Source organism: Phocoena sinus, chromosome 15 (genome assembly GCF_008692025.1).
Source record: "Phocoena sinus isolate mPhoSin1 chromosome 15, mPhoSin1.pri, whole genome shotgun sequence".
NCBI classification, from domain to species: Eukaryota; Metazoa; Chordata; class Mammalia; order Artiodactyla; family Phocoenidae; genus Phocoena; species Phocoena sinus.
The window spans coordinates 82,206,531-82,231,562 of NC_045777.1; the positions used below are offsets into that span (position 1 = coordinate 82,206,531).

At 57.0% G+C, this 25,032-nt stretch overlaps 2 protein-coding genes across 11 annotated transcripts; one reads left to right on the forward strand and one right to left on the reverse strand.

The window, feature by feature from the left end:
* The first annotated feature begins 138 nt into the window (after positions 1-138).
* PDAP1 (PDGFA associated protein 1) lies at positions 139-10,685 on the forward strand. Of its 3 annotated transcripts, XM_032604105.1 has the most exons (7): positions 139-283; positions 3,729-3,820; positions 5,208-5,318; positions 7,631-7,752; positions 8,702-8,853; positions 9,044-9,112; positions 10,010-10,685. In XM_032604105.1, exons 1-7 carry the CDS (start codon positions 271-273, stop codon positions 10,066-10,068), a joined length of 618 nt encoding a protein of 205 aa, XP_032459996.1. In that variant the 5' UTR covers positions 139-270; the 3' UTR covers positions 10,069-10,685. The 3 variants fall into 3 exon arrangements, 2 of the variants coding, with proteins under 2 accessions (XP_032459996.1, XP_032459997.1); XM_032604106.1 differs by lacking the exon at positions 9,044-9,112; XR_004345655.1 differs by lacking the exon at positions 9,044-9,112 and having other exon boundaries at positions 268-657.
* ARPC1B (actin related protein 2/3 complex subunit 1B) lies at positions 9,213-24,998 on the reverse strand. Of its 8 annotated transcripts, none has more exons than XR_004345653.1 (11): positions 24,866-24,998; positions 18,541-18,617; positions 17,720-17,824; positions 17,059-17,281; positions 16,207-16,314; positions 14,933-15,139; positions 14,768-14,843; positions 13,636-13,841; positions 12,747-12,837; positions 12,295-12,419; positions 9,213-10,074 (listed from the first exon to the last, which is right to left on the reverse strand). XR_004345653.1 is itself a non-coding variant. In XM_032604089.1 (11 exons), exons 2-11 carry the CDS (start codon positions 18,602-18,604, stop codon positions 12,381-12,383), a joined length of 1,209 nt encoding a protein of 402 aa, XP_032459980.1. In that variant the 5' UTR covers positions 18,605-18,617; positions 24,866-24,998; the 3' UTR covers positions 12,096-12,380. The 8 variants fall into 8 exon arrangements, 7 of the variants coding, with proteins under 7 accessions (XP_032459983.1, XP_032459979.1, XP_032459982.1 ...); XM_032604089.1 differs by lacking the exon at positions 9,213-10,074 and adding an exon at positions 15,868-15,957 and having other exon boundaries at positions 12,096-12,419; XM_032604092.1 differs by lacking the exon at positions 9,213-10,074 and having other exon boundaries at positions 12,094-12,419; positions 18,541-18,614; positions 24,866-24,941.
* Positions 24,999-25,032: the final 34 nt, after the last annotated feature.

A 25,032-nucleotide genomic window follows, 5' to 3' on the forward strand; every position in this document is an offset into this window, starting at 1 on the left:
GGGGGGTGACTGGCAGGCTTACGCGCTTCCTCCGGAGCGGGGGCTGGGGGCTCTGTTGCCCAGCAGCGCGCGTGTGAGCCTGGGCTCAGGCGGTGCGTGGGACAGTCCTGCCTCACTGAGGTACCCGGTCCTGGCGGCGTCGGCGGCGTCGGCTGGCTGAGTGGGGACGGGGTCGGAGGGGGAACTGGCCGGGCGGAAGAAGTCGAGCCCGAAGTATTTCCGGTTCCGGTGTCAGTTAGAGGCGCCGCCGCTGCAGCCGCCGGAGCCGCGATGCCTAAAGGAGGTGAGAGGCGGGCGCGTGTGGCCCGCGGGCCTCGAGGAGCAGCCCGAGTCCGGCTCCTGTTGTCCACTCAGCCCGCGGGCGCCTCGGAGAGCGGCACAGAGGGAGGACGTCTGCTCGGGCTGAGGGCCAGGCCTGGGCCTCGAAGCCCAATTGTCCCGCTGGGGAAACTGAAGAGCGTAGTGGCCTCGAGCCACTCCCTCGGGGGTCTGAGGAGACTCTGAGGCTCTGGGTCCTTGGCGATCCGGAAGGCCTATCTAGGGCGCCCTTCTCCTGGCCTGGGGGGTCTGAAGTTTCCTCCCACTTTCAGGCTCGCCGGGGACTGAGTCACCGCATTCGCGCGCCAGTGCCGGACCTGCCTGCCTCGCGCGTAAAACGTGCGTCTTCCTGGGTTCTGGGCGAGCCAGGCCTGCCTCTTGCGACCTAACTTGATGCTCTTCAGCCTGGCCGACCTAGTTTTGACTGCCCTATTCGAGCGGCTCGATGTGTGCCTTTCAGCCAGTCGCTTAACCTCCCCGAGTCTTAATTTTCTCACTTGCAGGTGGGGTTGTGATTGTACCTGCCTCACAATACTGACGCGAGGTTTTAACTAGGTAACCCACGTGGAGAGTGCATCGCGGTGCTGGATAGTCGCTAAGTGCCCAGTAATAATTAACTACTGTTAGTCGTTAGACTTTGCCAGTTCCTTGGCCAGGAGCATAAAGGATCCATGGCTTCCCAGTACGTTGTAGACCATCCTCTATCTGCTTCCCCCTTAAGGTCAATAGTGCTCGACCCGAAGCCCAGCTGTGTCACTGTCTAACCTTATGGCCTTGAACAAGCTCTTTAACTTCATCCAGCTTGTTTTCCCCATCTGGAAATAACCCTTAGCTTGGAGAGTTCGGTCGGGATCGTAAAACTAGAGCACTCGCCGTGCCTGGCTGGCTCCTGGCGCAGAACAGATGTTCAGTTGATATTGGTTGCTCGTGTGTTACGTTGGTTAAAATGCGTCAGCCCACAGGGTTTACAGAGCTGAATCTCTTTAAACTTAGGTCTCTATTGGTTTATTCTGTGGTAGGAAAAGCCTTGTCCCCTCTGTGTTCCCCAGTCTCCTGTTCTGCAGAAGGAGGGATACTAAGGGTACCTTCTGGCTCCAGAATTCTGGTTCTAAGAGTCCTACTTAATAATAGATGCTTTGAGCCAAGGTTGGAGGTTACAATTAGAAAATCCTAAAGATGGATTCTTGTTTAAACGACTTGGCTTTTTGGCTTGTGAAAGCTTTATGGGCAGATAAGGTTTACATTTCTTGCTTGTGTTAATTTGCTTGAAAAGTAAAAGAGAACATGAAGGGACTTCCCTGGGTCCAGTGGCTGAGACTCTGCGCTCCCAATGCAGGGGGTCGGTTTGATCCCTGGTCAGGGAACTAGATCCCACATGCCGAAACTAAAGACCCAGCGCGGCCAAATAAATAAATAAATATTTTTAAAAGGGAGAGAGAGAGAACATGAAGATGTAAGTAACAGTATAAAATTCTCCAAGAGCCAAGGACCAACTCTTGTTTCTGTTATGAAACCTGTGACGCTTTTTTTTTTTTAATTTATTTTTGGCTCGGTTGGGTCTTCGTTGCTGCACGCGGGCTTTCTCTAGTCTCAGCGAGCGGGGGCTACTCTTCGTTGCGGTGCACGGGCTTCTCATTGCAGTGGCTTCTCTTGTTGCGGAGCACGGGCTCTAGGCACGCGGGCTTCAGTAGTTGTAGCGCACAGGCTCAGTAATTGTGGTGCACGGGCTTAATTGCTCTGCAGTATGTGGGATCTTCCTGGACCAGGGCTCGAACCCGTGTGCCCTGCATTGGCAGGCGGATTCTTAACCACTGCGCCACCAGGGAAGCCCCTTGTGAAGCACTTTTAAAGGCATGGAAAGCTTCTGATAAGAGTTACTGTAGACCAAGCTAAGATCATTATCGCATAGCCAAGGGTGGGGGATGAGAACCTATAGTAGTCAATTTTGAGTTGTTTCTGTTACTTAGAGTGTTAAGAGGGCAAGAAAAGATGTTGGCTTTTTGGATGGCAAACTTGATCTCTCACAGTAGGACTTTGATGAACATAGACTGAGACACCCCTGGGAACCCTGGGTAGTCATTAAAAATGAGTGGTGTGGTCTGCAGCAGCCCAGTTATGGCTCTGCAGCTGCTGTTTAGGAAATCATGGGAGGCCAGTATCTCTGCTACTGGCTCTGGAGCCCAGAGCAGCTCTGGCTGCCTAATTACAGATTCTCTGCTCTCAGTGAGAGAGTCACGAGATACCTGGTGGGCTGCAGCTTCCAGGAGAGGTGGAAATGGATCCAGGCCACAGCCACCCCAGCGTTCTCCAGGACCAGCTGAGGGGGTGCCACCCTTCTGTAAAACTGGCTGATGGCTTTAGCAGGGGTCAGTCTAGTGTCTTGGCTCAAGAGGGTCAGACTGTAAAACTGATTATCTGTGATGAGCTTTAATTGCTAGTCACATTTTTTACTCTTAGAAGGTAGTCAGTTTTATTTTCAACTTTAAATAACTTTGTTTGCCAGTTGTGTTTCTTAGTCCAAGCACGAGAAAGTTTTCCTTTCTAGGTTTTAAGTTTTCTCTTTCTACCATACATATGACTTAGGTGAGCGTGAGGTATCTTATTATATTCCCTGACACCTGTAGTAAATCGCCGGTGTGACCAGTGGCTTTGTTTTTTTTCCACACCAGGTGCTATATTAGAAGAGTACCAGTCATAGCAGACATTTTTGTGGTGCTTGTCCAGTGCCGGGCACTGTGCCAACATCTTTACATATGTTAACAAATCCATCTTCACAACAACCCTATGTGGTAGGGACACAGACGAAGAAGCTGAGACTCTGAGAGGTTAAGTACCTGCCCAAAGTCACAGAGGTATTAAGTGGTAGAGCTGAGATTTGAAGTCAAGGATTGGACCCCAACATTTGTGCTCTTCCCCACTCTGCTTTACTCTCAAGTCTCCTTTGTCTATAAAGTGGGACCAGCCGTGATTTGTGCCATAGGTTTAATCTGGGGATGAAATGAGCCCATAGCTATGACAGAACATTGCAAGTAAAGAGCACTGTTGTGACAGCAGGGGCGAGTGTTACATGTTCTTCATGATTACATCTGAGTCCGCTGTGTTTGGATAAAGGGACCAGGGGATTTAGCCAGTCACTCCATGTGGTGCACCCTCCCCCAGATCCTCCCCTCAGGTCTTATTTGTGGGAGCCTGCATCCAGTACATGGTTTGGGACCGCATCAGGTGATTGTGTGTTTCCTTTTTTGTCCCTTTGAACACATAAGGGTACAGGTTTGGGTGGTGCTTGGTGAGGGGTACCTGAGGTCTGCAGCCTCTGCTGAGAGCACCTCAAGCAGCACACAGCCTGGGGCCCAGGGCAATCAAGGAAGCTGCTTCCCTCCCACCTTCTTAAACTGCCAATCCTTGTGCAGGGAGAAAGGGAGGCCACAAAGGCCGGGCAAGGCAGTACACAAGCCCCGAGGAGATCGACGCACAGCTCCAGGCTGAAAAGCAGAAGGCCAGGGTGAGTACGTGCCTGTCCGGGCCACTCCAGTAGCCCAGGGCGGCACCCTGCGCTTTTGGCACCCGGAGAGGCTAGGCAAGGACCACCCATTCTCAAGAAGCAGCTAACACCTGAGGTTCGATTGGAGGGGACCGGCAGCAGGTAGCAGATGGGAGTCCCAGAGCAACCGCTGAGAGTCAGGAGGAGAGCCAGCCTCTGACTGGATCAGTTAGAACTTTGTCCACTCAGCAGCGGGTGCCTTGGTGGGTCTCTGTTTGTGGTCCTGTGTTCCTGCTCCTGTTCCTCTCTCCCTCGCCCAGCTCTGCCCGTCTGCAGCTTGGGCTCTCGGCACCCCTACTGGTGTGCTCCAGCCATGCAGGACTGCTGCCAGCCCTGCTGTGACATGATGCCCCTGCCTTCCCACACCCCCAGCAGGCAGAGTGCCATTCGTTCCTTCAGACCTTGCTCAGCATCCCCTCCTCCGTGACTCCCACCCTTCCCCCTCCGGTCGAAGCTTAGGCAGTCCCTCTATTCTGTTCCCCCAGTCCTTTTTCCAGCCCACTGTCAGGAAACAGAACGTGTTTCCATCGTTGGTGTCCATGTCCCTACCACACCATTAGATCCTCACCTGGCTAAGGGCCAAAGGGAGCACAGTCAGGCTGGATGAGGGGCACGGCTGTGAAGTGTCAGGGAGACTGACACTTCATGCCCATCAGAGGGGCGTGGGGTGGCGTGGGGTGGTGGGGAGGGCCTGGTGGAGGAACCAGAGGCTGACCAGGACCTTGGAGAGTGTGCGAGCAGGTGCTAAGGGGCAAAGGTCGTATGGTTTTTGTAAGGGATGTTTTTGGCTGGGAGGCAAGAAAGGTAGAGGGAAGTGTCCTGTCGGGGTGTTGTCATGGGAAGCTGGCACAGCCGGGCCTCTGTGTGGGCAGGTTGGAGTGGCTGGCCCGCCACTGACTGAGAGTGGAAAGCAGGGGGCCTTGCCCAGGACAGCAAGGACAGTTTGGCAGCTCCACGTGGCAGCAGGGAGAGCGGGAGGGAAGCTGAGCAGGCCTGTGCTTTCCAGCCCCACAGCCATGTCCTTTGGACCCTAGGAGACGAGCTGCTCACCCTGGTTGTCTGAGGTACCTGGGCTGAGAAGAGGAGCAGGGCCTTTTATGGCTGTACAAGGTGGTGGTTGGACTGGAATTGGCTTCCAGGCTGTGGAGCCTAGTGGAGAGGCTGCCTCTGACACAGGTCCCCCACTGGAGGCCAGCATGGCAGAGTGGGACTCTAATCGTACTTGGCCCCAGCCTTCTGGGGGCCTGATTTCTCAAGGTCCACAGTCTGGGGGTGGTGGCGGCTGGATCACAGTCTTGGGGGTTTGTTTTGCATTTTTGATACCTCACATTGTCCATTTCTGAAACAGGAAGAAGAGGAACAAGGAGAAGAAGGTGGAGATGGCGCTGCAGGTGACCCCAAAAAGGAGAAAAAATCCCTAGACTCAGATGAGAGCGAGGATGAAGAAGATGATTACCAGGTACTGAGTCTGAGGGGGGCCTGGGACCTAGACTCATCCATTCAGCAAACATTACCCGTCCCAGTAGTACATGCAGAGTCCTTGCTCTTAAGGGTTTACATTGTAATAGGGAGGTACAGACGATAAGGAATGAATGAACAGTATGATTTCAAGCAGCCAGAAGTATTATGAATAAGACAGACCGTGATCGAGGGTACTTGGAGTAGTGTGTGCTGAGGTGACTTTTAAACTGAGATCTGAAAAGCAACGTGGAGCCAGCTGTGTGAAAACTGTTGTTCGGAGTAGTCGAGGCAGCCAGGTTAGCAAGGGCAAAGGCCCTGGGAACAACCTGGGCAAGTTCAAGGAACAGAGAGGCTAGTGGGGCTGTGACTTGGTTGGTACAAAGTGGAGTGGTGAGGAATGAAGGAGGAAAGGTTGGCAAGGGCAGCTCCTGTGCAGCTCTTGAAGGGTTTTGGTTTCATTGTGGTAGGTAGTGGGCAGCTGGCAGAGGCCTTGAAGTAGGAGACAGAGATGACCAGATTTGCTTTTTTTTTTCCCGGTACGCGGGCCTCTCACTGTTGTGGCCTCTCCCGTTGCGGAGCACAGGCTCCGGACGCGCAGGCTCAGCGGCCATGGCTCACGGGCCCAGCCGCTCCGCAGCATGTGGGATCTTCCCGGACCGGGGCACGAGCCTGTGTCCCCTGCATCGGCAGGCGGACTCTCAACCACTGCGCCACCAGGGGAGCCCGCTTTTTTCTTTTTTTAATAGATTTTATTTATTTATTTATTTTTGGCCGTGTTGGGTCTTCGTTGCTACATGTGGGCTTCTCTAGTTGCGGCGAGTGGGGGCTACTGTTCGTTGCGGTGTGCGGGCTTTTCATTGCGGTGGCTTGTCTTGTTGCGGAGCATGGGCTCTAGGTGCACGGGCTCCAGTAGTTGCAGCACGCAGCCTCAGTAGTTGTGGCTCACAGGCTCTAGAGCACAGGCTCAGTAGTTGTGGCGCACGGGCTTAGTTGCTCTGCGGCATGTGGGATCTTCCCAGACCAGGGCTCGAACCCCTGTCCCCTGCATTGGCAGGCGGATGCTTAACCACTGCGCCACCAGGGAATCCCCCAGATTTGCTTTTAAAAGATTGTTTTGGGGCTTCCCTGGTGGCGCAGTGGTTGAGAGTCCGCCTGCCGATGCAGGGGACACGGGTTCGTGCCCCGGTCCAGGAAGATCCCACATGCTGCGGAGCGGCTGGGCCCGTGAGCCATGGCCGCTGAGCCTGCGCATACGGAGCCTGTGCTCCGCAACGGGAGAGGCCACAACAGTGAGAGGCCCGCGTACAGCAAAAAAAAAAAAGATTGTTTTGGCTCCTCTGCCGAGAGTGAGTTGTAAGGTGTTGAGGGTGGAAGCCAGGAGACGGCAGCAGGTATCCAGATGAGAAATTGTGGCTGCGTTAGGCTGGTGGCAATGGCAGTGGAGAGGAGTGGGCAGATTCAAGCCATGTCTTAGAGGTAGACTCATTGGGGTTTGCTGAGGGAAAGAAAAACAAGGTTGTCCTTAGGATTGGGAGGAACGGGGTGGGTGAGGGCTGAGTCTCCAGTTCTGTTTCAGACAAGTTAAATTTGTGATGTCAGGTATCTGGGTGGAGGTGTATATGTGTAGCCGATTGGGTAGAGGTGCCTAGAGCTCCGTGCAGTGCTCAGATTAACTGGTGTTTGGAAGCTGTCTCCCTGGTCTCTTAAAGAGAAAACCTGGGTTCACAGGGTCTGAAACTTTGATCGAACCTGTTACGTCTAGCACTTGTGCTCTCACTTCTTTCTGAACTTCCCCAGGGCAGGTGGGAGGTGCGAGCTCCAGGTTCTTGTGCCGCCTCCCCAAACCTGTAGACTGTGTGACTCGTTCCCAAGTCCCATTTCCCTGCCGTCACCCGGATGGCTAGGGATTGGCCCACCCTGCTGTGGGGATCCAGCATGGCTTGTTGCAGTCAGGCATGGCGTTCCATGGAAAACTGCTTTCAGAGGCTGAGCTCGAAGTGAGGGAGTAACTCTCTGTGCTGAGAGCTTGTGAGTTGGCCTCTGCCACCTGTGAAACTAGGATAATGATCCCTGGTGGCCGGGACTGGGCACAGGATGGGCTCTGGTCACCCGCACTTGCTCTCCCTGCATCTCCCCAGGTGGTGAAGACACCCGAGCACTGTTCCCACCGTGAGGCTGGGCCAGGAGTCACGTGGCCTGGGGGTGGAGCGGGAGTTTGTCCTAGTCCAGGAGGATGTGGAGATGGGGAGTAGCCTTCAGGGGCTCTGCAGGCCAAACTTCTCTGACAGCCGGCTTCTTGTCCTATCTTAGCAAAAGCGCAAAGGTGTAGAAGGGCTCATTGACATTGAGAACCCCAACCGGGTGGCACAGACAACCAAAAAGGTCACACAGCTGGACCTGGATGGGCCCAAGGAACTTTCAAGGAGAGAAAGGTAACCTCTGCTTCTGAGCCTTGTGACTTGGGCCAGGGGCTGAGGCCCCCAGCTCCTCTGCCCTTGCTTCCTGGGCTCTTGAGGTCCCCAGTGGCTGGTGGGCACTCTGGCTCCGGTATTTATTTCTCTGTCATCTCATTCTCCCAAAGGCCCTATAGAAGCTTCTCCCCCACAAAACAAAGCAGAAAACAGAATTTTTTTCCCCCAGTGGAAGCATAGCAGGAAAAACAGAAATTATGCTGTAGCCCCTTCCTCCAGGGCACCCCACTCCAGGGATACCTCCCTTATCCAGCCTGATCTGACCCTTCTTGGCCTGCATCCATCCCTGATGTTGTGGCCATAGGGGTTGGGAGGGGACTGGGGACCCATGCCGTCCAGCACTGTGCAGGGAGGTCCACCAGCTGCCCCAGTCCTCTCTGAGTCCCAGGTGAAAATGGAGCTGCAGAGAGCTCGCTCACAGGCTGTGCAAGGATCACACCAAGTGCTACAGTGCCCTGCACACAGCTGGTCTTTAACAAGTTGTTCCCTGACTTTTCACGGCCACCAGGTGACATCAAGGGCCTTATAGGAGGTTGAAAGCTACTAGGAAAAGCCACCCTGATTTCTCTCCTGACTGGGTTGCTCGATTTAAATCCACCTTGCTGTGCTGACTCCGTGACAGCTGAGGGGGGTCTCTGAAAACCCTGTGGGGAAGGCCCACAAGCTTGGGGTGTGATTGGAGGCTGCTGAAGAGTCTCCCCTTCCAGCAGCTTCTTTCTCACCAGTGAAACCCCCTCTGAGGTTGCAGAGTGACAGCCACTGCTGGCTTGTTTGCTGAGCGTCATCAAGGAGGGGGCACACGGAGCTAGGGCCCAGGCCTGAGTGCTTGGGCTTTATTCTGGCTCCCACATCCAGCTCAGCTGCTAATGGTGGGGAAGATGGCCCCTGTGACACCATTTTACCCAAACAGAGAAGAAATCGAGAAGCAGAAAGCAAAAGAGCGTTACATGAAAATGCATTTAGCGGGGAAGACGGAGCAAGCCAAGGCTGACCTTGCCCGGCTGGCGATCATCCGGAAACAGCGGGAGGAGGCTGCCAGGAAGAAAGAAGAAGAGAGGAAAGGTAAGTCTTGAGCCGCTGGTGTGGCAGCCTGACTGGTTCTGGACAGGCCACCAAGCCCTGCACTTCAGTGTACTTGTCGTGAAGTGGTATGAGGTCAGACTGTTCGGTAGAGGCCTACCGTTTGTGGGGGGAGGGTGGTGTGGGTGTATGTGCACGTGCGTGCCTGTCTGCCTGCCTTTCTCACTGTCAGATGGAGGTGGGTGTTCCTGCCCGCCACCTCCCAGGATGCTAGGAGAGTCCAGCAGCAGCGGAGTCAGATGTGAGTTTGAATCTCAGCAGAGCACTGTCCACAGCATCTGAGGCCTCAGGATGCACCTACCTTAGAGGCTAGAAGGTTCCCCTAAGGCCTCTGGTGTCTTGTGTAGCCTGGAGAGCTGCCTGGGGTAGCTCTTCATATGTCAGCATTTCGTATTTCAGCTGGATGTCACAGATGATATCTGGCCCAGGTGTCCCTCTTCCCCCCTGCCTTCCAGTGGGGCCAAAGGTGGTAGGGATTCTTCCAGGCCAGGTTGGCTGTGGGGAACCGGTCTGCTTTAAAGGAGCATTTGACTCATGACCTTCTGGCCTCATGCACTCCTCTCTCCATATGTGGGGGGCCATGAGTGTGTTGGGATCTTGCTGTTCTGCTTTCTAGGCCTAGAGATGGGAAATCAGTTGCCCTAGGGCATTGTCACCACATTGGAGATACCCAGTAATCTCAGCTTCCCACTAGTAGCTCCTTTCACAGACCTCAAGCAGGAAAGGACCTCATGTGTAACTTTTTTTTTTTTTTTTTTTTTTTAATGTGTAACTATTTGAATGTTGCTGATTGCAGGCTTCAGAATCCACTGGGAGAGGTTGGAATTACAGGGCTCTGCCTGGGGGGTGGGCTAAGAAGAGTTTCCATTTGCTCAGTAGATTGTGTGTTGGTGGGCTTTTGTGGAGGGGGCAGCCACCCAGACTCCACGAGAATGGACACGTGGGTCCGGTGGCTTCCAGGGGAGGGCGTCAGTCCGGGCCCTTCTCCTTGGGTCGCTTCCTCCTCTGCCAGCTGCCAGTTGCACAAAATGTTGTCTGAGGCCTTTCGGACCTACAGTTGTATATGGTTCGGGGGTGTGCGGGCTGCGTGTGTGGAGGGGTGGTGTTGTCTTGTAACTCCTCCCTTCCTGCTCCTCAGCAAAAGATGATGCCGCTTTGTCAGGAAAACGAATGCAGTCGCTCTCCCTGAATAAGTAGCACGGCCTGTGGGAGGAGATAGCAGGGAACTGGGCCGTGCTGCCAGGACCTCTGCCGTGTCTCACCCACCCTGTGCCCCGGCGCCACTGCAGCAGCCCCTCGCGGCAAGGAGCCCCCCACGGCTCCTCTTCATCTTGGCACAGAAATCGTTTGGGGGGATGGTGGGTGGGGGGAGGGGCAGCTGCTATCTTTGAGACAGAAAGATGCAGGACAGCATTTCATATGTAACCATTTGAATGTTTTGGCTGTTTTTAGAATTCAGAACCCTTGTGGGAGGGGGGGTGCCTGGGAGGTGGGGTAAGAAGAGCTTCCGTTTGTCTGGTCGATTGCGGGGCAGGGGGCGGTTGAGCCGCAGTAGCTGCTGACAGGTTTGTGATGGATGGCCCCCTGTCTGTGCTGCCCCGGCGCCCAATTGGAGGGCTGTCGCCTGGGAGCCAGGGCCCTGGGTCTCTGAGGGTCATGGCTCATCCCCAGTCAGTCCCCTCTGACTGAGGCTTCGCTCCTGACCTTCCCACCCTACTCCCTACCCCCGACTCTGGCCAGGGCCCGGGCCCATTCTTAACCCTGCCCATGGATCATTTCAAGAAACCTGTTTACTGTGTAGCCCCCAGGCAAAACATGCTCCACAAGTCCAACTTGTATATTTGGCAAATTAAACTTGACATTATCGTAATTCTGGTTCTGTGATCTGTCTCTGGGCCCCCATGCCTGGGCTGTTTTCACCCAGCAGGACAAGGTGTCACTCTCAGGCAGGCCCACCCCAGGGTTCGGGTGGCACCAATCCGGGTACAGGGACTGGACCCCGGGCATCCGAGCTGGGAGAGACTTCAGGATACAGGAGCCAGCCCCCTCCCCTCCTTTAATCAAGCGGGGACCTTAGGCCGGAGGGGCCAGGGACCTGTGCACAGTACATAGCGTCCTGTCCTCCTGGTGCCCCCTGGTGGTGACAGCCTCAGGATTTCAGGGCTGGGAGTAAGGGACCCAACACCCAGCATGACTGCTAGGCATTACCTTGTTCGTGGTGGGATGGCAGTGGGGAAGCCGAGGCTTAGCACAGTCACGTGGGCGCCTGTTCTGCTTCTGCACCCCTCCAGGAGGGGCACTGCCTCCTAAACAGCAGTGCCCTCTGCGCGGTCCTGAGAGGCGAATGGGCGCCAGGCAGGGAGGGACTCAGTGAAGACTAAGGGGAGCTGTGTAGCCTGAGCTGTCTCTGGGGACTGAGAATTTTTATCTCCTGATTTAAAAAAGAATCAGTGGGTCTCCTCTCACCGAGGAGACTATCCTGAGGGACAGGCCCTAGAACAGTGGGGGGGGGGGGGGAGGCTTCCTTAAGTATCGTTTGTCCTGCAGATGTGAGGACAGTTCACAATTAGATCTACTGATGTAATTCATTACCTAGTTAGACTAAAAGAAAAACCATGGTTACGTAAACAGGTAACTTAAAAGCATGTGAGGGCTTCCCTGGTGGCACAGTGGTTGAGAGTCCGCCTGCCGATGCAGGGGACATGGGTTTGTGCCCTGGTCCAGGAAGATCCCACATGCCGCGGAGCGGCTGGGCCCGTGGGCCGTGGCTGCTGGGCCTGTGCGTCCGGAGCCTGTTGCTCCGCAATGGGAGAGGCCACGGCGGCGAGAGGCTCGCGTACCGCAAAAAAAAAAAAAAAAAAAAAAAAAAAAGCATGTAATTAAACAAAAACACCTGAGTAAAATAGGAATGGGGAAAAAAAGTCCTAAAAAATGATGAGCAGTTAGTAGAAACCAACCGCAAACATCAAATAGAGAAATAATAAGTTTCCACTAAAGCCCAGAACCAGCCCACAATGTGCAACCACTTGTCTAGGAATCTGACTGCTGAATGAGTGACAGAAAAGACACCTGGTCCTGGCAGCTCCCAGGCTGGACTGCAGCAGGGAAGGAACCATTTGGGGGCAGCCTCTTGGGTTTAAGGATCAGCTGTGCTGGCAAACAAAAATAAGCTACCAGTGCTCTGCCCAAACTAACCTCTCCTTCTAGACACACAGGCCGGCATGTCTACAGTTGCATTTTTATTACCTCCACATTTTGAAGCAGTTCATGACCGGCAGAGTGCTTTGGGGACATTTTTTACAATAAATGGAAGCATTTCTTTAAGAAAAAGGCAATTGTTCCTTCAGTAGGTAAGCCTCCCGCCCCTCCCCTCCCCTCCCCTCCCCACCTGAGGGAGCAGCCTGTGGGGACCCGAACTGGTACCCTAGAAACATTCAGCAAAGCGATCCTTCGTCTCCCTGACCCCCTTCCCTCAGCAGCTGGGATGAGGGCAACAGACTCCTCACAGGTCATTTGATCTTGAGATCCTTCAAGGCTGACTCCAAGCTCTGGAAGGAGACAAGTAAAAGACGGGCTGGTTCTCAGCTGTCCTGCAGACACCCCACCCACAGGGACCTGGCCTGGGACAGAGAACCTGGTCTTTGGGGTCAGGCAGACCTGGGTTTGAATCCCAGCCCTAAAGGAAGGTGCTGCAGAGGGTGCCAAGGCCCAGATGCCAAGGAGCCCTCACCCCACTGAAGTGCCCTGCAGGAAAGAAGGAGGAGGACTGGGGCATCCAGGTGGCTGCCAGGGAGAATTGGGCGGCCTGCGGGGCTGCCAGGGAGAATTGGGCGGCCTGCGAGGAAGCGAGGCGGTGGGGGGAGGGCAGGCCTCACCTTCACGTCCCAGATGCTCATGCCACCGTCCATGCCTGTAGTGCAGAACTGCGAGCACTTGGCCTTCCCCCCACTGAGCACCGAGATCTGGCTGCAAAGAGGATGAGGGCTTTACAGATCCCAGCCTGTGCCTGGGCCGTGCTCCGGCCCACTCTGCCCTCCAGGAGCTCCCCAACTTCTGGGGGAGCCCACCCCAGTGAGTGTGAGTGTGTGTGCCCAGCAGGGACAGCCCAGGAGGCCGGGCTGTGAAGGATCACAGAGGACGACAGGATGGGGCTCCTGAGTCTGCTTTAGGGATGAGCAGTAGTCCCTGTGCAAGGAGCACAGGGCAGCCGGGCAGCTGGAACAGGACGCACAAAGGCCTGGGCAGGGGGTGAAGGTACATGTGCTGGGGGAATCAGAATGACGGAGCATGGTAGGGTGGGGAGAAGAAGCAGAAGATGGCACTGAGTGGATGCAGGGCTAGTTCTGAAGAGCCTTGAAGGCCGGGCAGAGGAGTTTAGTTTGAAGACATGGGCCAGGCAGCCACAGGAGGGTTTAACTAGCCAAGGGGCAAGGTCAGAGTCTCGCCACACTTCCTCTGATTTGTCCTGGGGTGCGCGCCTGTGGCTGGCAGGATCCGGGAGTCTCTGGCTCTGGTTCCACTCTAGTTCCTCAGGGAGGCTGCTGCGAGACCCTTCATTCCGCCCCTCCCCGCCTCCAGTCACTGCCCGGCCACCCCCCAGAACAGTCCCACAGCGCGTCCTGAAAACTGAAAACGCAGAGCAAGGCTGACTGCTCTGCCCCCACCTGATGCAAAACCTCAAGAGACTGACCAGCTTCCTAAGTGGGCCTGCACCTCGACGCTGCCTGGGTGGGTGTGGAGCTCGCCCTTCGGCCCCGCTCTCACCTGACACTGTTCTTGTGCAGCGAGTCCAGGCCCCCGCTCGCTGCCGCGCTGCCCTCCGAGCTCGCCTTCTTGTCGAGGTTCTGGAAGCGCTCGCGGGCTGTCAAGCCGCGCTGCGAGCTTTGCTTGGGCACGTCCAGCCGCCCACCGAAGCTCAGCGTCCCCACGGTGCCATCGTAAGTGAACAGCACCGGGAAGCAGTCGTGGCCCTGCAGCGGGGAGGGGCGGGGTGACATTGGAGTGCCCTCACTTTCCTCCCGGGGAAACCCAGGCCGAAGGGCAGGTGCAACGCCGAGGGGTGCCCGGCCACGAATCGGGGGTCCCAGAGGCTGGATGCAGGGCTTGGGTGTAGCACAGGGAAGCCGATGCCAGCTCGGGGACACAGTCGGTGACCCCAGGTGTAGTAACAGGGACTGGGTGTCGGGACTGAGCACCTAGGAGCAGCCCCCTCAGCCAGCAGGGCCAGCATTCAGTTGAGAAAGCTGGTCTGGGACTTTCCTGGGAGCCCAGGGGGCCTTGTCCTGCCTAGACGGTTACACCTGCTCTGGGAGAGACCCCACAGCTGGACGTTTGTCTAGGCAAAGCAGGCCTGATCCCCCTCTAGGACCCCATTAGGTTTCCTGAGGCCTGAAAAGAGCCTTGACAGATAGGTGGGCAGGAGGAGGGAGGGAGAATAGTGTCCTTCTGGACACACAGGACTGCACTCCCCCACAAGCACTCATTCTCTTGAGTAAGGAGGTGTGGTCCTGTCATTTTCATTGGCCAATAAAATGTAAGCAGAAAGGTTAGGATCCAGGGCCCAGTTCTCCACTTCCCCTCCTCACTCCACGGGAGACAAAGCTCCCATCTGCACTGAGCAGAGCCCCCCTCACAGCGCCCACGCTGGACAGTCAAAGTGAGCAAGAAACAAACCTTTACTGTGTTAGGCCACTGCAGTTGGGGATTTTTTTGTTGTTGTTACCACAGCATAACCCAACCTATTTTGGCCAACAGAGATATGGATGGATGGGTGGGTGGATGGGAGGAAGGAAACGAGGGAGGGGGGACAAGTAGAGGGCTGCCTGGGCATCTCTTGGGGCTCGCTGGGAGACCTGCTGTCACCGGCCCCTGCTCCCCCGCCCCCACGCCCCCTTACCGCTGCCACCAGACTGTTTTCTGTGATGAAGGTCAGGGCCAGCAATGGCAGCGTTTCAGAGGCCAGAGTCGCGACGCTGAGTGAGGGAGAGAGAGAAACGTCAGCCATACCGGCCCTTCGTGCTCGGTGCCTGGGTTGCCCCCCATTCGGGTGACCTGTACTCACGCCATCTTCTTGTCGGCATCAGCCAGGCACACGGTGCTGTCATGGCTGACCCAGGCCACACGGCTGCCGCTGGCGGAAAAGCAGACCCCGTGCACCCAGCCGCAGCTGCTGCTGGACTCAAACATCAGCTCCCCGAAGGGCATCTTGGAGCCCCACGGGGTGGGTGCTGGCCGCTCCTCCACCTCCTTGATGTAGGCTGAGAAGATCCTGCCGGGAGAGGCAAAAGAGGGGGTGACCGGGGGTCTGGGAGGGGCCTGACAAGGGACTCCCTCTCCCAAACTGGCCTGCTGAGGCCAGAGCACCCGGCTGAGTCCAAGGGTACTGTAGCCGGCTTTCCGTGACCTGCATCTTCACGCACAGACAAGTCTGGGCCTCGGTGCCCACTTTGGGCAATGGTGTGGGGTCAGGAGGTCTCCCAGCCCAGGGTCCTGGGAGCTCCCAGGACCCTTGGGGCCCTCACCTGAGGACTGACCATCCACGGCTGACGTGGCTCCCAGGGCGTCTCCTGTCCCCCTCACGCTGACCACTACACTCCAGGGCTAGCCCCTAGGATGTGCCCCCCCTCCTGCTCTGCACCGTGAACCAATCCTGCCCCCCTTCCTGCCAGCTCCACCAGTTCTACTCGCCATCCCAGGGCCAGCCCGGAGTCATCTGACAGGTCAGGGTGCCAACAAGAGCCTCATCAGGACCTCATCCTCTCTGTGCCTGGGGCCTCTGGTGCCTGCTGTAGCGTCATTTCCCAGGGCAGATGCAGAAACCCAGGCCATCTGCCTGAAGCTGGGAGCCGGAGGCCTTGGGAGACTGGGGGGTGGGGTGGGGGGAGGGGGAGGGTAATGGGCCCAGAAGTGCCAGCCAGCCAGTGGCAGGTGGAGATTCTTTGTTCCAGGCCTTAAGATAACGAGGCAGGGTTTGTTCCAGCCTATCAGTCATTATACCTTAATGTGAAAAAGTACACCCACTCATTTTCCCTCAGATAGAAGCCAAGAAGCTGAAGGAGTAGGAGGTTCTCATGAGTACAGGAGGGCCTAGAAAAGAAATCTTGCTGACATTAAGCGGTGGCAAGGGGCACATCCTTTTAAGACTCCCCAGAGGCTGGAGAGAGGACCCAGGGATGACCCTTCAAAGAGCAAAACCTCACAGAAGCTCGACTGAGGCCCCCAGGTCACCTGCTGGCAGCAGAGCTGGTCTGGAAGGTGGGTCGTGGGGCTCCCAGGACGGAGCTCCCCTCCACCCTCCAACCCCTGTCCCTGTGTCGATGGCAGGGCCCCCCTCACCGGCACTTGAAGTCGCAGGAGCCGGCGGCCAGGAGCACGTTGTTGGGATGCCAGTCCAGGCTGAGGATGGTGGAGCGAATGGGCTTCTTGATGTGCTTGCAAACCCACCTGGACACGGCAGGCAGACAGGTAGGGAGGAGACAGGGACACACAGGTGGGCACCCGCCAACCCAGAGGCTCCAGGCTCCCACTGGGCCCTGCAGACCACAGAGGTCCCAGGAGGAAGGGGCCTGGGTCCAGGCTAGCAACGTGCCAGGTCCCACCCAGGGTGGGGACTCCATTCCTTGTCTTGCGACAACCCTGGGGCAGCTCAGGGAGAAGTCACGAGGCCGCTAACTGGTCAGGGTGGGATTTGAACTCGACTCTTGGATTCCAGCCTGACCTCCCACCTGGCCTCTGCCCTCAGGGACCCCGGGGAGAAGATCACGACGTGCCTGGGAGCTTGTGAGTGGGCCCTGGAGTGTGATGGGCTGGGAGCCTTGGGCGAGTGATCTGCCTCAGGGCCTTTGCTCATCTGTAACGGGACTGCAGCAGACGCCCAGTCCAGGGGGCTGATGGGAGGGGGTGGGTCAGTGCCAATACGTGCGCAGGGCTTAGCGTGATGCCTGCAGAGGCGGCCCGGGTGCTGCCTGGGCGCTTATTACTGAGACAGAGCTGTGGGAGGGCAGGAGGCTGTGCAGAGAGCCTTTCGCCTCACCTCCAAGGGCCAGAGAGGACACACTTCCCCAGGGTCATGTGAACAGGGGTCCTGACTCCCCGTCCCGTGTTTTCTGGGACCCTCTTGTCCCACCACCTGTTGGTCTGCAGCCCCAGGTCCCTCCCAGCCCACTCTGGCCCCACCCAGGCACCCACCAGTCGTTTTCCTGCTCAAAATAGCAGATGGAGATGACACGGGAGCCACTGCCCACAGCAAACTTGTTCTCCTGGGGAGCCCAGCGCACGCAGCGAGCGGCGCGGTTGATGCGCAGGATGACGAGCGTGGGCTTCCACATGCGGCCTTTCAGCGTCCACACGTAGGCATTGCGGTCTGTGCCGCAGGTCACGATGCGGTTACTCTCGGGGGCCCAGTCGATGCCTGTGGGGTGGGAGGAGGCACTAGGCTGAAGCCATCCAAGCAGAGGTGGCTCTACAGTGTACGCATGGTGGGGCTTAGAGGCCACAATCGGGATGAAAGCTGCTCCAGGGGGTACTACTAGAGGTCACTGGGGGTGTTACAGCTCCCCCAACTACCAGCAAACATGCTGGAAGGCCAAGCCAGGAGACTGAAAAGAAATGGGTCCTTGGTAATGCTGAGCTGTTGGATCACACCTTTCCTGAAGCCCTTAAACTTCTGAGTTTTTCAGTAACATAAACCAATCAGTGTAATCCCTTTATAACTTAAGCCAGTTTGAATCAGGGTTCTGTTACTTGCAACCCAAACTATCCTACCTAACATAGTGAGTAGGTGGATGGCCCGGCCCTGCCCTGTCCCCTGCCTTCTTTCAGGAAGATGACCCCAGCCAGCCCAACCCACCTGTCACTTGCCCGTTGTGCTCCTTGAGCTCGTGCACCTGGACCCACTTGTTCCCACTCTTCTCATAGATGTGCACCTCGTGGTTGTTGGGGCAGATGGCGATCTCTGCAGGAGAGACGGGTGGGCGTGGGGAGGAGGCATGTGTGCCCAGGCTCCCCCATGACTCCCCACCTTCTCAGGCCACCTGAGCAACACTTTGTCCTCTGCTAAGGCACTCTCCTCCTCTGCCTCAGGTCCTGCTGGGCCCCCCTTGGGACTCCTCCCCAGGGGCTGGCCACCCCTCATCTGCACCCCCCAGCCCCAGTGTCCCCAAGGCAGTCTCGCAAACCTGCGGGAGCTCTCCCTGCCCCCTGCTCCGCCCCTGCTCCAGCCACGGTCTCCTTGCTGTTCCTGATGACACCAGGCTCTGCCACGCGGGGCCGTTACACCCACCCTGGCCTTCGCACGCTGGCTCCGTCACCTCCTTTGGGTCTCCATGCAAACGTCACCTCCCCTGAAAGCCCTTCCCTGGCCCCCTTTTCTAAACTAGTGCCTTGGCTCCATCGCTTTCCCCTCACCCTTCATGTTTCCTCAGAGCTCATTTCACTGCAGGTTACATTTCCCATCCCCAAACCCTCCCGTAGCCGTGAGCAGAGGGCAGACCCGCTGTTGTGCCCACCCAGTCCTGGCACCCAGAGCAGTGCCTGGTGCAGGCAGGGCCTTGCTCTCGCCTGGCTGCCCTGCTTGGGTCCCTTCCCTCCTAACACTCAGGATCTCAGGATCGGGGGTCAAGCAGGGGGACAGCTTCCCACGTCATCCGATGGTGGGGGGGGGGCACTCACGGGTGCGGTCCTTGTTCCAGGCATGGCAGCTGATGGGCTCCACCAGGAAGCTGTGATAGGCCATGGCTGCTCGGCTGCTGTGCCCAAGACAGAGAGGGAAGCCAGGTCAGCCCCGCCCTGCCCCAGCCGGCCTCGCGGGAGGGCAGCCAGGGGCCACCCTGGCCTCCCGACTCTGGCCTAGCGCTTTGCTTCCCTCCTGGGGCCTCAGTTTCCCTCCTCATGAAACAGCAGCTCTCATGGGATGTGTCCGAGGCTCCGGGATACAAACACAAAGGATGGGGTGGGGAGTGGAGGCAGGGAATGGGGGTGTGCGCGAAGCCACTACCATGAGTGGGGTGTGCTGGGACCCTGCCCCAGACAGGCCATCACTCATCATCTGTGCCTCAGTTTCCCCATAGGTGGAAACTCTCGCTCCCCAGGAGTGAGCCAGGCCTCCTGGCCTTTGCACATGCTATTCCTTCCCTCTGTAGGGAAGGCCAAGCCTGATGTGCCTTGGAGGCCAGTTCTGTCCACATTTCACACCAGCGTGCTAGTCTCTCTACACCACCAAATGTCCACCTCTGTTCTATGCGGCAAAGTCCTGCTCAACTGGGAAGACCCAAAGAGAGCATCACTTCCTCAAACCCATTCTCTCCCCACCTCAGCTTCCCAGTCATGGGTAGAGCCCAGCAGCACTGCCTACCAGCTGTGTGACCCCAGCATCTCACTCACTCTCTCTGAACCTCAATTTCCACATCTGCCAAATGGGAACAGGAATCCGGTCCCCCACCGGCCAAAGTGTTAAGAGGGTGAAACAAGACGACACACCACGCCTGGCACATAGTAGGTGATCATGAAATGGCAGCGCTTTGTCTAGAATGGATGTGCCGGCACCCGGCGTGTTTCACCTGTTTAGGGGTGGGCCTCCCGGCCAGACCAGGGGCCAATCCAGGGGCCCACGAGCCTCAGGTCTTCTCACTGGCTGTTCCCTCGGCCTTGGAAGCTCTTTCCCCAGCTGCCTGCACAGCTCCCACCCTTGCTGCTGCCATTCAAGTCTGTGTCCAAGGCCACCTTCTGAGCAAGGCTGCCTCCCACACCACCTCCACACTCCCTAGGCCCTAGTTTTCTCCAGGGGATAATCTTACTGAACACGAGTTACTTTGTGCTCATTCATCCTGCCCGTTTGTCTTTCTCCCCCTGCTGGAAAGTAACGAGCTTGATGGAGACACACATTTCTGACCATCTTGTTTACATTTCTATCCCCAGCGCCTAAATGCGTGGCACATGGTAAGCACTCGATAAATATTTGATGAACACAATTGTTTACTGCCATTAGTGTCCAGCAGAGTAAGTTTTTTTTTTTTAATGTAAAAAAAAAAAAAAAAGCCACACCGAATTCCCTGAATGCTGCACTCACCAGCTCTAAGCCCTCCTGTATTCTCGACTTGAGCCCCAGATGACGGATGTCAGGGCTGCGGTTGGAGGGGAAGCCACCTGCCAGAGTCACGTGGCCCTGACGTGGGTGTTCCCAGGCCCTCGGTCACCTCCCCCACCTGACTAGCAGGTTTGTGGCCCGAGGCTGGGCCCCAGGAAGGCCGCTCCTCAGCCTGGATCTGAGCCCTGACCTCCCCGGAACCCTGGGGTCTCTCTCTGCCCCCGGGGCGGGGGGGGGGGGGGGGGGGGTCTCGACCAAGACTCCTCTGGGAGGAACAGCACTGAGTTGGGGCCCAGGCACGAGGGTCAGGCTGCAGTGCCGTCCATCATACTGCTGGGGACTCCGGGGCTCAGCGACCACAAATCCCGCTTTAATTTATAGCAGGAAGTCCTGGAAAGTTCCTAAAGCGGCACAGACTACCGCGCACACGTGCACAGAGAGGACAGGGACCACCACGCCTGTTCCCGCAGGCCTAGAGCAGGGCCCCTGGGCAACATTTGCTGAGAAAGAAGGTGGACACACACAGCCAGGCTGAGGCCACACACACGCGCGGTCAGCCTTGCACGTGCGCACGCACGCACACACTGCTCCCGTACACACACGCATGTCAGCCTTGCATGCACACACGAGCACACCGCTCCCACAGCGGCCGCCTCCCCAGCCTCTGTCTCCTTATAAGGCCTCTTTGTGTAAAGCAAAGGCCCCGGAAGTGGCCTCGGAGCCCAGGTCAGCAGGCCTGACAGGGTTTCCCCAGGCACTTCCGCTGCATCCGGGCTGGGTGGGCGGGGGTCATCCACGTCTCCACCGCAGGGAGGGAGCACCTAGGCCTGTCCACTAAGCTGTGCTGCTCTGCCTGCCCCCATTCCCCAAGGTCACAAACGGGGCGGGGGCAGGGCGGGGTGGTGGTGGTTAAAGTAAGAAACTCACTTCCAAATGCCAGCTAGGTTCTTCTTGGCCCCTGACTCCACAGGAGGCCAACCACCCCCTCCCCTTCACCCCAGGCGTCCCAGCAAAAGCCCAGGGGGTCCCTGGACCCTAGACTCAGACGGAGCAGAACCCAACTTCCCAGCTCCAACTGTCCGAGGCACACTGTCTGGCCGGGCATCTCTGCCCCTTGTCGGCTCTCGGTGAGTGTCCAGACCTGTGGGCCGGGCTCTAACAGCCTGTCTAGGGACTTTTCAAAATTCCAGGCTGTGAAGATGGAGACACTGGCTCTACAGAGGACCGCGGCCCCCACACTTGCCAATATCGCATCTGAGAGGGCTTGGGGACCCTGCCCATTGTTTCCTGGGATCCAAAGGTTCTCAAGGGGGAGAGGGAGGGGCTGATAAAGATGGCCACAGCACAGTGGGACAGGCAGGTTCAGAGCACACCTATCAGCCGATCACACTTTAGCATAAATTCAGACAGAAATACTCCCTAGTCTACTGACCCACACTGTAAAGGGGGGAGGGGGTACGGGTGGAAGGGGTGGGAGAGAGGAAGACGTGTTTTCCCCTTTTCATAACTTTTTCATAACTTCTGCAAAGCGGTTGAAAGCAGCAGGGCCTCCCGAGGACTCCCTACCCCCACAGGTTACAAATGCGGAAGTGGCAGCCCAGGGAGGGGCGTGGCTTCTCCAGCCACTGCAGGCTTGAGGATCATGGGATCATTCCATGTGGTCAGATCCAGGAAAACAGCCTTCACACCAGGCCACCCTGCCACAGGAACTATGTCTTAATCATTCCCAGGGAAACCTCTACCCTACCGAGGGGCGGGAGGGGAGGGTGGGGCGGGCACTGCCCGAGTGTGGACAATGCAACAGCTCAGCGGGTGTCTCCTGGTGGAGACAAAGGCAGGCTGAGGCCATGGCCCCGGGAAACCCACCCACTCATCGCTGTGACCCTGTGAGTCAGCACTGTGGACCCATTTGATTGTCAAGGACAAAGAGAGAGGAAGGGGCCCTGAGGATGGCGTTGGGACTGGGAGTCCACGTCTAGTGCTCTGTGCCCCCATCACCCTGGAAAGAGAGTGAGGCTGGGGGAGCACGGGCTAAACCCCGACAAACTCCCCCAGCTGGCTCTAACTGTCCCCCACCAGCCTGGAGCCGGGATCTCTCTGTGCTCCAGGTAGCTCTTCCCCCGTGTCTGGCACACAGTAGGTGCTCAGGATGAATGGATGGGGGATCACGCAGGGCTGGGAGAGCAGCATGATGGCTGGGAGGAGCTTTGGGTCTCCAAGGTGGGGCGTGGGTCTCCAGGCAGGGGGTGCGAAGGACCATGTACCGGGGTGTGGACATAAGCTGCACGGGGACAGGTATATTTTTTTTGTTCACAGATGAATCCCCAGTACCAATTAGAGTGCCTGGCACATAGTAGGTGCTCAGTAAATATTTCTTGAATGTGGTTGCATGAATGAATCACATCCGTCTTATGGTATACTTCTTATAGACCAGCCCTATTATTTCACTGGTACATGTATGCAATCTGTAAATATTTACTGGGGAGTATGCGCTCAAGATTTTTTCCTGATAGCGTCAATGATCCAAAAAATTTGGAAATCATCAATCTAAAGGGTCCTCTCTGAGGATTCGGGGAGAAAACAGCTCCCTTCCAAAGCAAGGTAAGCCAGGCGAAGCCCCCAGCTGCCCAGCCAACGGTCTCAGGCCTCCCATCTCTTTCTTACATGCTGGGTGCAAATTCTGACTCTCTCCATACTGACTGGGTGCCCTCCGCCCATGTTTCCCCCACATCTCTATCCAGAAAAGTCTGGGGTTGGACGAGGCACCAGCTGTAGGTTCTTTCTTGCTTTCAGAGAAGCTTCGCCAGCCCAACCTTCTCTGAATCCAGAGGTTTGACTGCATTGGAGGCTAAACCAGGCAGGAGCTGCCTGGAGCAAGGATCTCTGCTCTGCAGGCACTCAGGGAAGTCCCCACCCAGCTCAGCCACTCCAGGGAGCTGCCAGCAAGCCATTTTGCACACGTGCTGAGCTGTTACTCAACTTCCTGTTGTATGTGGAACAGCCCTCCTCACCCCAACAGACCAGCCAATCCTAGACCAGCTCCGCTCTTGAGGTCTTACAAACCAGGCAAAATCAAGTCAAGAAACACAAATGAAAATAATCATAAGGCACCATAAAGCATCAGCTAAAATAATCCAAACCAAACAAAACCTCAAATGCATAAAACTCAATGCTGGCCAGACTGTGGAGAAATTCTCATTTGTTGCTAATTTGTTCAGCCTTCCTGAAGGGCAATGTGGTAACACTCAATCCAACCAACTGGGTGGGAACAAACAGAAGAGAAGAACACAAACAGGAACTTAAAAATTGTTAACATTTTTGGTGGCATAAATTCATTTTGGTGCTAAAAAAATAGCCGACTTTTTTTTTAAAGCAAACATGTTCATAATAACCCTCTTTAAAATGGTGACAGGATAGAAAACTCCAGATGACTACAAATATGGAAAGAGAAATAGTGATATGAACATGTTGTTATAAGACCTCTGTGGATAATATACAAACACTTATGTAATTAACTATGTAATTAATTAACTTACTTGGCTTTTTTTTTTTTTTTTTTGCCACTTGGCTTGGGGGATCTTAGTTCCCCCACAGGGGATCCAACCAGTGCCCCCTGCAGTGGAAGCACAGAGTCCTAACCACTGGACCAACTTGGCATCTTTAAATGCCCAGAATTTACCCAGGACTTTGACATACATTCTCTCTTTTACACCCTAAAACAAGCCCAAGAAGTTTTCCAGTGTTTGTTTTAACCTTCATCTCCTACAGGAGGAAACAGACTCAGACAAAAGCCAAACTTTGCTCAAAGTCACCCCACTCCTAAACGGCACAGTTTGGGATACTGACCCCAATCTCAGAGTTTAGGTTCACCTGGACACTTTGATAAATGTAGGCAGGCCTTATAAATAAGAGCAAGGACAATAACAGGGCATGTTTAGTCCCTGTGTGTGCCTTACACTCATGATCATATTTAAGCCTCACAACTTGAAAGTTCCCCATTTTCCAGATAAGCAAAGTTGAGGCCCAGACAGGTTAGGTGGCTTGCAAGGTCGGTGGCCAGTGATGGAAGAAGCTGGCGCTCTTACCAGTTTCTGGTCCCGGAGACCTCGCCGGCGGGGGTGCTCTTAACCACCGGGCAACACTGCCCGCCAGGCGGGAGGGGCCGGGGGACAGCCCGGAATAACCTGAGAGCCTCGGTGTCCGCACCAGGCTAGCTCCTGCGGCTTCACGCCAGTCACTACTGTGTCACTGTCACCGCCCGAGGTCCCGGCCCTGGCCGCGGTCCCCACGCCGCCGGCAACGGGGGGCGCCGCTCGGAACGCTCCGGTCTAGCGCCCGGGAGCTCAGGAGGGAGCGTTCCAGACCCGGCCCGCCCCTCCCTGGACCGGACCCCTAGGACCTGGCCCAGCTGGCGGGAGGCGGGCTGAGGGAGGGGGCGGTGGCCGGCAGGGAGGGAGGGAGGGGAGGGGCGAGGCGAGGCGGGCGGGGGCGCCAGCTCATTTCCCGGCTGGAGCAACCCGGAAGGCTGGAGGACGGAGGGGAAGTGACTGGGCGTGGGGCCCTCCGGCCCGAAATAACGGGGCACACCGACGGCGGGGCAGAGTCTGGGGGGAGGGGGGAGGCTAGGGGGTGTGGGGAGGCGGACGCGCGGGCCGGGGCGCCCCGAGGGCGCAGACTGCGGGGGGTGGGGTGGGGAGGGGAGCGCTGCGGTTCCCTCGCCCGGAGGAGGCCGCCCGCCCGCCCGCAGCCCGTGCCCCGCGTGTCCCCTCACCTCCAGGCGGGCCCCGTGTGGCCCTTCTCATCCCCGATCTTCCGGCGGCCCCCTCGCTGCGTCCTCCCCACCTGCATGAGGTCGCTCCCCGCTCTCCCCACGCCCACCCCCCCCTCCGGGCCGCTCCCGCGCCCCCTCACCTCGGGGCACCGCGGCCGCGGACTCTGGGCAGTCGACGCGCCGAACCGGCTCTGGGCCCCCGCGCAGCTCTGCCACTTCCTCGTGGGCGGGGGGCGGGGCCTCCCGGCTCAGCCCCGCGGGGACCGGGCGGGACCCGGGCGGGACCCGGGCAGGCGGCTAGCGGTTG

Bases quoted from the DNA above. Each gene is read 5' to 3' on its own strand.
- PDAP1 (XM_032604105.1), top strand. The intron at 5,319-7,630 runs GTACTGAGTCTG...GTCCTATCTTAG, and splicing joins ATGAAGAAGATGATTACCAG to CAAAAGCGCAAAGGTGTAGA. The intron at 7,753-8,701 runs GTAACCTCTGCT...TTACCCAAACAG, and splicing joins GAACTTTCAAGGAGAGAAAG to AGAAGAAATCGAGAAGCAGA.
- ARPC1B (XM_032604088.1), bottom strand. From the start codon at position 24,802: ATGCAGGTGGGGAGGACGCAGCGAGGGGGCCGCCGGAAGATCGGGGAT. The intron at 13,842-14,767 runs GTAAGGGGGCGT...TCCCCGCTGCAG, and splicing joins AAAACAGTCTGGTGGCAGCG to GGCCACGACTGCTTCCCGGT. The intron at 12,838-13,635 runs GTGAGAGCGGGG...TCCTCTTTGCAG, and splicing joins CTGCACAAGAACAGTGTCAG to CCAGATCTCGGTGCTCAGTG.